This window comes from Corylus avellana, chromosome ca8, assembly GCF_901000735.1.
Source record: "Corylus avellana chromosome ca8, CavTom2PMs-1.0".
In the NCBI taxonomy this organism is placed as follows: Eukaryota; Viridiplantae; Streptophyta; class Magnoliopsida; order Fagales; family Betulaceae; genus Corylus; species Corylus avellana.
This window is the reverse complement of record NC_081548.1, coordinates 21,653,342-21,664,867: the sequence shown is the minus strand read 5'-3', so window position 1 is coordinate 21,664,867 and position 11,526 is coordinate 21,653,342. Positions and strand designations below refer to the sequence as shown.

Below are 11,526 nucleotides of genomic sequence, written 5' to 3'. Positions count from 1 at the left end.
TAGCTTTATATCATTAAGTATTAGAGGAACCTTAAATCGTAGAACTTTAAAAGCTACATTATAAGACCCAAATGTTAGTGTTTGTGCCGCCATCATAATTTTATAAATACGGAAGATATAAAAACAAGAATGACTGCCATATTCATCACCATATGGCACTGGATGGCAAGGGAGATCCAAGAAATAATCAATGGGCAATTTTTTTTTTCAACATTCTGATGGAGAAAACACGTTGGAAATTTTTTAAGATAATACCCAGGTGACATAACATCTTATGCATGGTTTCAAGAGCAAAGACTGATGCATACAAATTTGCATAATGAATTTCACCATAAATCACACCTGTACTTGGCAGAGCGAGGATCCTGACCAATATGGTGCTGTAAATAAGACAAATCTTGCACATCGGTATAAAAGTCAAGATTGAAAGCTGCAATACATCAAAAAGTAATTATTAGAAAAGATAACTAACATTTCTGTGATGCTACATTATATTTTACACTTCGTGTCAAAGGAAGAAGAGCTATAACCCCCACCTAGCTTTCCGTAGCTCTCAATTAAATCAATCTTGGATAAGACATTAACGTGTGGGAGTTCTAGATGTAGCATGGTTGACAAAGAGAGAAGCAATGCACTAACATACTTCCCAGGGTCACTGCAAAGATGGGCGTCAACTAAATGCACTGCAGTCAACTGCATAAAATGAAGAACCCAATGAGATTTTTACAATTAAAGCATTAACATAACAAGCTGAAGCCAATTCAGCTGTTCAGGGTCCAGTGGAAGATGCAAAAATACCATATCAAAGTAGAAGACATAATCATACCCTCAGGTTCAACTTCTTTTTGAGTTCCATGATAACTGTCCTGGCATTGGCGTGAAGGAAAAATAGTTCCACCTGGCCGGGAAAATCAAAGAGAAGATAGTGATCTGCAAAGCTAGTATCACTGTTAGGCAATATTGCATTACATTTTACTATTGTTCAGTGGACCAACTAAAAGAATGAAAAAATGTAGTTGACACTAAAAAAGAAAAGGTGGGAGAGAGAGAGAGAGAGAGAGAGCCCAATTTCTAGATCCTACAGATATTGATCCTATTAAAAAAAAAGAACAAAATGGTCATTTATAGAGCATATTGAATAAGTTAGGCATAGTATACCGACCTCGCACAAGAGGTTCCAATTTCGATTGCAACCAATCAATATTTTTCTCCAGATAATCCATACAATACACAAGGCCTGGTTGAACATAACAAAATAAAAATTCAGAAAACAGCGTAACTAGTAAGACATAATTTACAAGCATGTTGAGCTCAAAGTCAATTGAAACAGATTCTGACTCTGATACTCCCATTTACAAAGTCACTCACTCAATCTACCAAGAGCACACACCTCACACAACTCTCGGTCCAATCAATGAGCATTACATATATTATTAGCTTGAAAAAGTAAAATTAACAACCTCCATTTGGACCAAGAGAATGCTCCGCCATTACATCACTTAGTTTTATAAGCTCCTCAATGTTCACAGCACATTCATAGCTATAATTTGCGTCAAAGAAAGCAAACTTCAAATCAACATAGTACAAGCAAAAGAGACACCTTAACCAAAGTAAATACAGCGAAAAAGGATACGGCAATGCGTCATTAGCAGGATCCAAATTGATAATCGCAACCTTCCTGCACACCAATAACAAACAAACAAACAAACAAAAACACTTCAATAATATACACAAAATTGGCATAAGATTACCATTAATTCCAACGTAGAACGACATGAAGATGGTACAAGTCATCGGGTGTGACCTTCCGATAAGTTGGAGGAACTGAGACATGCCGTTGCAGTAAGTGGTCTTGCCGGAGCCCGGCGGACCAATCACCACCTGCCCGTACACCATCTCTCCCTTTTCTGTCTTTGTGTTTTTTTTTTTTTTTTCCTTTTTTCAGAATCGATTCAGCGAGGTAATTGGAATTTGTGTCGTTAGAATTAGGGGTGGGAACGGGTCGGATCGGTCGAGTATTGGGTATTCCTGGTACCCCTGCAGGTTGCGGGTATTAAATGAGACCCGCAATCCAGCTACAGCGTATAACAATATTCGCCGGGTTTGGGTTTTGCAGGGCGGGGCGGGTCGGATGATGCGGGTTTGAACCTAGGGTTAAAACCAATAAATATTTGTTGCTTTCTTGATGTTTCCTCAAGCAGAGCCGCAGATGTTCTTCAAGACTTCATGTAGCAGCATTAGCCGCAGTCGAGAGAGAGGAAGAGAGCGCAGAGAAGAGAGAATGGCAGCACAGAGGAGAGAGAGGGGTGGCGCAGATGACAGAGAGAGAAAGATGAAGAAGAAAATGAAAGAAGACAAGAAGAAGAAGAAGAAGAGAAGCTGAAGCGGCGAGAGTGATTGTGAAGAATCAGGTTATTGGGTATTAGATTTTTAGGTTCAGGGTTATATTGCGGGGCGGTTCGGTCCAGGCACCCGAAAATTTTAAAATTTACTACCCGCAACCCGCCCCGGTGGATATCCTAATATTTAACCCAAATTCGCGTATTTTTGTGAGGAAAGCTTGGGTTCTCCCAAATTCAAAGCTGGCTCCGTCCCTGATTCACAATATACATAAGAAAACAATCATTTATCCGCTAATCTCTCATTTGTTTGCATAGCAATTTTTAACAATGTTCATTGCTAAAAAATGACAGACTAGAAGCATTATTTTTTCAAATTGTCTTTGTGGAAGATTATTGTTAACTGGTTGACAAGATCCTTTTGGTAAATATGTTATTCGTATTTGGTTCCTATAATTATGATGACAATCCAAAATTGTTCTTATTAAGCAAAGATATACTACCAGATTTACTAAATTTACTTCAACATGACACGAGCATATTTACTATTAGACTAATTGGAGCTCAATAAATCATTGTTGTTTATAATATCAGCTAACTACATGTAACACCACACTTAAAAAGTGATATAAAAAAAAATAATTATAAAATAAACTGAAAAGTACATAGAATACCTGGTTAATGGAAATAAACAATTAGTGAAAATGAACAGGCATGCATTTGATCGTTAGATTAGGTATTTTTTTGGTGTTTGGACACTTACGCATTTGATCAAAAGAAAAGGTGCTATCATTAGAAAAACCATTATGGGACTAGCTATCAGCCCAAAATAATGGTGCTTAGAGTTTGAATTTTTTTTTTTTTTTTTTTTATTCCTTGTAGTTTGATTGATGAAAATCAAGGAGAAGTTTGTATCAATTAACACTTTTTAAAGTTTGAAAGTAACTACAAATAGGGTTTGAGTTCGAGAGCACTAAATGCAGTTTTCCCATTTGTAACGTATGTTGAAGTTATTGGAAAATGGAGAGGAGCTGTAATGGAAATACAGTAAATAACAATAGCGTTCATCAAAGATGTGGCGTTTGGGAGATGCGAGGGAGGCTCAAAAGTTGAACAAAATAAAAATAAGGAAAAACTTCACAAATCACAAATGACTTCTGAACTACCATACATTTTGAGAAGATCATTCAAATTTAAAAAACTCTCAATTTCACCCCCTCGAACTTTTAATTTGATACAATTTATCCCATCCATCAATTTGTGCCGTTAAACCCTAACATAAACCCTTAAAAATACTAAATTACCCTTCAATTTTTGTTTTTTTTTTTTGTTTTTAAATGAAAAAAAAAAAAAAGGGTCACAAGGTGACCCAACCGTGGGTCACGCGGTTGGGTCACCTTGTATTTTTTATTTTTATAATAACCTTTTTTAAAATTTTTAATTTAAAATTTTATAAAAAAGTTAATAATAAAGTTATATAATTACTTTTAATGTTTAAAAACTGAATGAAGGTAATACATTACATCAAATTAAAAGTTCAAAAAGTAAAATTAAGAGTTTTTAAAACCTTCCCCTTCAATGTAATGTTCTCCTCATCATCATCATCATCTTGTTCAGCTTCTGCAATTACTCTTCGGTCTTAGGTCTTAGGTTCTTCGAATCAGAGGAATGTGTAATGATAGAATTAGAGGCAGACCATTGGTTTTTTCTTCTAACAAAATAAATAAATAAATAAATAAAACAAAAATAAAGGCCCAACCAAAATAATGAGTCCAACTTTCAGGTGGCCCACCCCATCCCAAAGATGGCCATGGCAGGCTGGTCCCGGGACCAGTCCAACAGACCCACCTTAAAAATTGCACCTCTCAGTTTCACTTGATAATATAAATCAGATTCGGGTGCAGAAGATATGAGATTGGACCACAGCAATTTGAAGCATTCTCTGGGTCCAATCAATGCCAAGTTGTTAACCACTAGACGTGGAAATGAAAGTGAAATAGTAGATCTTTCATCTGGCCAAGTTGATGAAGCCAGATTGAATTCGAGTGTGGGACATTGATGGAGCATATAAATAAAGCTGCCAGATATATTCATCTCTTTCCATCATTATTGAGTGCGGTGGAAAATCAAAAAGACTTGGTTTACTCCATCATTTCAGCCTCATGTGCCATTGCCTCAGCATATCATGTAACATATAATGGCATTTCAAGTGAAGGAGCCCCTGCCTTTTTGGTGTTCTTTATGCTTTCTCGGCCGGATACGATCCTTACCGGACACCGTGGCAAAGCTTCTCTCCAAGAATACAATTATTCGTGGCTGTTTTAGTGTTTTTTTATGAGTCGGGTCATTTATTTGACCTACTCTCAATAGTAAAAAGGCCAAGTGACGGTGCGTGAGATCATATTATCCTTTTGGTAAAAGTTCACCATCACATGGCCCTGTCCAAGACATCTTCTACAAGGCCTCATTGTCCATGGCTGTAAAAAGAAATGCACTTTAGAGACTCTCTTTGCTTGTAAACGAAGAGAATATGAGAAAGAAAATGCTTTCATAATGGAAGTAGGCCAGCTAGGAGTTGAGTAATGAAGTGCTGGCATTTGACAGCACACGAGGCCTCATATTTTGAAAAAGAAACAACAGATTTATTAGTTAATGAGAATCATAATTTTTGAACTCCCAATTCTTTTTTAGAGAACGTGTCACTCATCATTTCCCTATCAGTTTCATTTCAATTGGACAAGATTATTGTTTTTCTTTTTCAACAAAACCATTGCCGCCTCACATACCTATTTACCCCGTCTTCGAACAGAACGGAGTTGATCTTATTTCCGTTCCATTCCCGACTCCTTTTTACTATTGACCAATGTCATTTTATCGTTCAGAATGCGAGTCATCGTTTCTAACAAGACAAACTCTGAAATATACCTTCATACTTTGGTCCGGCCATATTTTTAAGCTAAATCAATGTCTATGTTGGAAAAAGGTAGGCCACATACCTTGCTCTAAATTTAGTTTTAATTTTATCATTCTGATTTGGATTTTATTATCAAATTTCTTCAGTTCCTTTAATATAATGTGAGATTATGCACAATTTTTTTTTTTTTTTAATGGGTTTATTTGAAAAAGTTAAGAGGTCAGAGAAAGTAAAAAATATCTGAGAGACAAAGGTGGTTAGGTGCTTCAAATTTGGACAAAATGATTGCCAATTGCCAAATGCCACTAACTTTAATCATCTGAAAAGTCTACTTTTGGTCTCCGCAATCTCCTGCAACTCACACTTCTCCATCATCTCCTCTTCTTATCTCCCTCCCCACATGTTTTCTCCTCCCAGTTAGTCCTTCTTGAACAACAACTCCAAAACTCTCTCAAAAGCGAGCAAAAACAGAGAGTTAATTAAGCTCCAATTCTGGTTGCAAATGGCATTTGCAGGAACAACCCAGAAATGCATGGCCTGTGACAAGACTGTCTATCTGGTTGACAAGTTAACCGCCGATAACCGTATCTACCACAAAGCCTGCTTCCGATGCCATCACTGCAAAGGAACTCTCAAGGTAAAACGCAGAGTTTAATTCAACTTCCAGGCCATTGATCTATTGGGTACTCATACATGTTCCATTGTTTGATGCTAGCATGAAAACTATTTACTAATTACTACCATTTTTTCCACATGTTTTTGATGTTGTTCTTGTCTCTGTGTTTGAGTTCTGATCTGTTCTTTTCCCTTCTTCTTCTTCTTCTTCCACCCCACCCAAAAGAAAGAATTTACGAAAGTTGGGAAAATTCATGTTGATTTGATGCTACTTAGCAACAAGTTCTTACATTTTTAGACAAAAAGGAGGCCTTCCAGGTATTGTTCTTTTGGTTTGCCTCAAAAGATTTATAAGGATCCAAGTTTTGTGCTCAGAACCATCTAATCTTCCATCGAATCGATCGATGGCTCTAACCCACCACAGATTAGGCCAATTGCCCAATTCATATCGAAGGATAATATGATTTGATCGCTTACAGATTTCATATACGACCCATTAACGTATAGATCCATTTGCAGCTCGGCAATTACAATTCCTTTGAGGGAGTACTCTATTGCAGGCCACACTTTGATCAGCTGTTCAAAAGAACTGGCAGCCTTGACAAAAGCTTTGAAGGTAACAAACTTGAGTTTAGCTAGAGTCCTCGGTTTAGGTTGGCGATTTCAAAACATCCGATTTAAAATTGCGCATTTTGTTTGTGAAAATCGCATCATCATACGTACTCCAACTCTGACTTCTTTCTGTTTCAAACCATGGTTTCAGGGACACCAAAAATTGCAAAACCGGAGAAACCTGTTGATGGTGAGGTAGGTGCTCGCTTGCGCATCCTAAAGAGCTCCTAGTACTTGCTACTGATGTTGATTTGCTTTTACAGAAACCAACCGCAAATAAGGTTTCAAGTATGTTTGGTGGAACTAGAGACAAATGTGTCGGCTGCAAAAACACCGTCTATCCTACTGAGAAGGTAATGAACAATTTTCGATTTTCCCAATATATACAATTCATGAACATCATAAATAATATTGGAAAATGTGATCGCTTTCTAAGGTTACGGTAAATGGGACTCCTTATCACAAGAGCTGTTTCAAATGCTCCCATGGAGGGTGTGTAATCAGCCCATCAAACTACATAGCACACGAGGGGCGACTCTACTGCAAATATCACCACACTCAACTCATCAAGGAAAAAGGAAACTTAAGCCAGCTTGAGGGAGAACATGAGAAGGATGCAATGAATGAGAAATCCAATGGCAGGGAAGTTGCTGCTGAGACATGATTTGATTGACATCTACTTCTGGTTTTTTATTTTTATTTTTTTTTACCTTCCCATCATGTGTTTCTATCCGCCCTCCGATCCGTGCTATTGGTGTATCGATTTTAGGCCTTATGCTTAGATTGCAGACAGACTTCTTAATATTTTTCTGTTGAAGTGTGCGAGCCTTCATTTGTTTTTTTTTCTGGGGTTTGTTGCAAGAAGATCGTGGATGCCCAAATGGATGCCAAGACCTACTCGATTCTCAGCATGTGATACAGTGAACAAGTATTGATCTTCTGTTGTGAACTCTTGATTGTGTTCCATTTTCAATAAATGTTGATGATCCCACACTTTTTTTTCCTTTCTGCTTTACTGTATTTTCTTCTTGTTTTATTATCGCTTCGAAGTCTAATTGAAGATTGTGATGCTTTCTTCCTTGCACCAGGCTTGATCAAACCTATATATATTATGTATGTGTCTCATTTCCCATCGTTTCTAAATAATGGGGTACATTCCGGCTACTTACCTGGGCAAGAATTCATAATTGGATTTCAGCATAGCAAGAACCATATGTTAAGGGTCATTCTCCTTAGAAAGATAGCGTCTACCACAACAAACAAACGATAAAAGGGAACGCAAGATGAAGGGCCTCTTACAATTGCTTGCTCGATTGCACTTGTTTTTAGGACCTTCTGCAATTGCTTGCTCCGATTCAGTGCAATTGGGGTGCCAATTGTGAGAGGGCCCCCATTGAGGCCTACACACTCATTAGAGGCCTTTCACATTTGCAGTCGACCAAGAAATTGCAGTCAATTATGATCTCGGTTCAGTGCAATCGGACTACCAATTGTGAGAGGCCCCGATGACGCCTACACACTCATCGGAGACCTTTCACATTTGCAATCGGCTATGAGAAGTCTGCCCAAAAATTTAGAACCTCCGTGGAATTAAAAATTATCATCATCGATCTGTAAGATCCACATATAGAAACCCACAAAGTGGCCTACAAACAAATTTCACGATCAGGAAAATGCAGATACCCTGATGCTAAGAGAGAGAGAGAGAGGGAGGTGGTATATCAAGACAGAAGGCTATTATCAAAAGAATTGATATCCATAATACATATAGTACAGAGTACACAAATAGCATCAGCTACACAACTGATCTATACAAGAATGATCCCAAATAAGAAAGTTAATCACCACAGAGCTCCATCGTATCGAGAATGCAACCATTTTGGGCAATACTTTTCAGGTCTATAATAAAATTGTCCCGAAGAAACCCAAAACCAAATGCACCATTATTGTACTGCCAAATCCTTCCTTCCACATGCCGAGGATTTGCAGTACTTCCTGCCAAGTCTGGTATAACTAAATCGTAACTTGAGTTGATGTAAAGAATGCGAGACACCATCTCACGTTCTGCTGAGAGGAGGAGTTCTCCGTGAAAGTAATTTGCTGCTTCAAGTGGTCGAACATGCATGCGAGTATCATACAAATATTCTTCCTCTGGGGAAAATGGGGAGTCTATAAACGTCGCATTTGATGTCCAAAATACAGGAGCGCAACTAGAAAATCGTTCGGAGGAGTCTCCGACCCTTCGGCAGGCAATGCCCCCTATGTCATCATATGTCACAAGATAGAAATCCAAGCTCATGTCATCACAAATTCCCTGCAACCGAATGCAGGAAGATGAGCTGTGATGAAGATCGATCTCACATGCATTAACCATCTTCCAATCATGATACTAAATGAGTAAAATGTGAGAAAGAATGGAAAAGGCAAACGAAAAAAAAAAAAAAAAATTCAGTTTGATGACACCACAACAGTCCATACTAAATGTGTTTCTAAGACGGATGGGTCCTAGTTTTGTCAGCTCATTTTCAGAGCTCTCTCCCTTCAAGGACACCACAAAGTCCATAGACAATGAGCTCGATTGACCAATGATCGATATAATGGCTTCCAAAAATAGACGCAGGGTTCCCTCATGCACATATATACATTCCCCACTTGCTTTCATGTTTCAAATAGGTAACTACAGCTCGGTTTTATTTGATCCTCACTCTCATGTGGTTTCCAAGTAGCCCACATATTCCTCCATATTCGAGTCTTCAATAATACAAACTAAAGAGAAGCTTTGAGTCATTACCATGAGCAGAGGGGCGGACTGCCCCAAACTTGCTCGGCTAATAAGTAGCCACTCTCTAATATTTACTGCTAATTTACTGCCGAATTGTTAGCAATCGGCCAACAAAATTGGTGAAATATAGGACAACATTTTTACCAATATGAACAACAACATTGTTGCCTAAAAACTCCAACTATTATTTGATGAAGAAAAGCACGACAGGGAAAGCGTTGGACCATACCTTCCAGAGGCCCTGCAAAGGCCGTGACGGCATGGGCGAGCAATTCACAATTTTGACGAAATGCTCTGGCTCCCACCTCCTCCTCCCCTGCCTCTCCTTTTCTCTCCTCCTCTGCCTCCTCTTATCCCCACCATTTGGGCTCGTCCGGTTTGCCAAATTCTGATAAATCTCCGACATTAGCCGGTCCGGTAAGCTACCGGGAGACCCACTCTCCGCTCCGATCACGTCCTCTATATCATCGTCCCCGCCCCACAGATTCGCCGAGCTCGAACTCCTCCGAACCCCGTTTTTCTTTTGCTCCTGAGGACTCCAACTCGCAGAGCTCGTGTTCTCCTCCACGACCAAATGGGTCTTTCCCATGAAACTCACATTGGCCTGGACCAAATCGTTGTCTGAGAAATCAAATTCGGTCCCGAAACCATCCGATAAGTCGGAACGACCATCGGGGTCGAGAAAGTTCACGACCTGGCCCTCCGGTGAGATGCCCATCCACAAAAACGGAGACTTTCTGACCCCGTACGTCCCGTTTTTCGACGGGGAAACCCTGAAACCGGTGAGGAACGACGGGCCCCACTCGAAGAAAACCAACGGCGTAGACCAGATTCCGGTGGCTCCGGGGCCGCTCCGGCGCCAGAATCCGATGAGATTCTCCCACTCGTCGAGGGCCTTGTAGAGGAGTCGGTAGGCGATCTTGCCGTTGCCCCATTTCTTGATCTGGGTCTCGGAACCCCACCGCCGGTCGCACATGGTGAACCACAGCTTGCCGTCATCCCGGCAAAGCGAGGCAAAGCGTTTGGAAGTGCAGGCGAAGGCGGCGATCTCGGAGGGGTTCAGGAACGAGATGATGCAGAGCTGGACGTCCTCGGGAAAGTCGGTGAAGGAAATGGAAGCACCGCCTGTTTGGTCGGTCATGGTATTCGCCATTTTCTCCGTCGGAATTAGAAAATATTCTCTCGACAAACATTAGAGAGAGAGAGAGGGGATAAATGGGAAATTTTGGTAGATTCTTTAAGAGGTGGGAATTATTCTTTCAAGTGATTTGAGTCTGGGACTGTGGTAACTTCCGAAGTCGTACAAGCTACAGACAACGTGCGGCCCAAGGATGTGGGGAGTAAAAATGTAACTTCACCTATCTGATCCAGTGCAGTGCAGTTAGTGTACGCGACAGTAACGGTGCCCATGTGTCCTTCTGGGCGTTGATCTGTTTGATTAGCCAATCACCGGTGATGCAGATGAAAGTTTTGATTACAGCAAAGCAATTCTAATAAAAAAGCAAATATTCATTTTTGAATCCGGCTTACATCCATTTGTGAAAATAATTATATACATCTCCTATTAATAAATAAAATGGGCAGTCAAAGAAACACCGTTAAGGATATCTCCTCCCCTCATGGGAACTCGCGAGAATCACGGCACATGTTAATTATTTTTTATTATGGTAACATCTCTTCGGAAAATCACAAGAATAACAAAGGAAAAAATTGTAAATTAGTCCATGTACTTTACTTAATTTACAATTAGCTTATGTGGTATCAAAATAAAGTCAAAAGTTCCTGAGGTATGTTAAAAAAACAATTTAGTCTCTAATAATCAAATTACATCCACTAATTTAACATATTTTGTTAATGTAAACTTGACTTAAAAATGACAAGTATCACAATTTTATTACCTTTAATTATCAGAAGCTGTTAAGTCAATAGACAGAATTTGACTGTAGGGACTAAATTATTTTTTTGACAAGCCTCATAGACATTTGAGTTTATTTTGATAGCACATGGAGTTAATTGCAAATCAGAAAAATTACATAGACTAATTTTGTAATTTTTTCCAATAACAAAAGCACCTAACTAAAAAATAATTGTTCATAATGGAAAGTTGTAATATTGTTTATATTTGCTCTAATAAACCTTGATGCCGTAGGACGTTAAATTTTTAGAAGGAACATTAACATCTATTATTTGTTATACTTTTGTAAATCGAGGGTTTAATATATGTATTTTAATATTATTTTAATAAAAAAGGGAAAAGGAAACTT

The 11,526-nt window shown here is 38.9% G+C and overlaps 3 protein-coding genes across 3 annotated transcripts in view; 1 reads left to right on the top strand and 2 right to left on the bottom strand.

The window, feature by feature from the left end:
• Positions 1–2,396, bottom strand: part of LOC132189512 (GPN-loop GTPase QQT1) — a 6,909-nt gene extending 4,513 nt beyond the window's left edge. Inside the window, exons 1-7 of the mRNA XM_059604254.1 lie at positions 1,805–2,396; positions 1,634–1,678; positions 1,461–1,540; positions 1,163–1,237; positions 827–930; positions 537–693; positions 343–430 (exon numbers count right to left, since the gene is read on the bottom strand). Coding sequence (XP_059460237.1) covers positions 343–430; positions 537–693; positions 827–930; positions 1,163–1,237; positions 1,461–1,540; positions 1,634–1,678; positions 1,805–1,896 — 641 coding nt within the window. The 5' untranslated portion in view covers positions 1,897–2,396. The remainder of the gene's footprint in view (positions 1–342; positions 431–536; positions 694–826; positions 931–1,162; positions 1,238–1,460; positions 1,541–1,633; positions 1,679–1,804) is intronic.
• Positions 2,397–5,562: 3,166 nt separating this feature from the next.
• Positions 5,563–7,484, top strand: LOC132189343 (LIM domain-containing protein WLIM1-like). Its single transcript, XM_059604049.1, has 5 exons — positions 5,563–5,890; positions 6,388–6,484; positions 6,632–6,675; positions 6,744–6,833; positions 6,917–7,484. Exons 1-5 carry the CDS (start codon positions 5,756–5,758, stop codon positions 7,142–7,144), a joined length of 594 nt encoding a protein of 197 aa, XP_059460032.1. The 5' UTR covers positions 5,563–5,755; the 3' UTR covers positions 7,145–7,484.
• A 708-nt stretch (positions 7,485–8,192) lies between these two features.
• LOC132189606 (F-box protein At3g12350) lies at positions 8,193–10,647 on the bottom strand. Its single transcript, XM_059604353.1, has 2 exons — positions 9,492–10,647; positions 8,193–8,794 (listed from the first exon to the last, which is right to left on the bottom strand). Exons 1-2 carry the CDS (start codon positions 10,413–10,415, stop codon positions 8,318–8,320), a joined length of 1,401 nt encoding a protein of 466 aa, XP_059460336.1. The 5' UTR covers positions 10,416–10,647; the 3' UTR covers positions 8,193–8,317.
• Positions 10,648–11,526: the final 879 nt, after the last annotated feature.

Coding starts and splice junctions, on each gene's coding strand:
- LOC132189343 (XM_059604049.1), top strand. CDS start 5,756: ATGGCATTTGCAGGAACAACCCAGAAATGCATGGCCTGTGACAAGACT. Junction 6,676..6,743: donor AGAAACCTGTTGATGGTGAG/GTAGGTGCTCGC, acceptor TTGCTTTTACAG/AAACCAACCGCAAATAAGGT. Junction 6,834..6,916: donor CCGTCTATCCTACTGAGAAG/GTAATGAACAAT, acceptor TCGCTTTCTAAG/GTTACGGTAAATGGGACTCC.
- LOC132189606 (XM_059604353.1), bottom strand. CDS start 10,415: ATGGCGAATACCATGACCGACCAAACAGGCGGTGCTTCCATTTCCTTC. Junction 8,795..9,491: donor CTTTGCAGGGCCTCTGGAAG/GTATGGTCCAAC, acceptor ATTCGGTTGCAG/GGAATTTGTGATGACATGAG.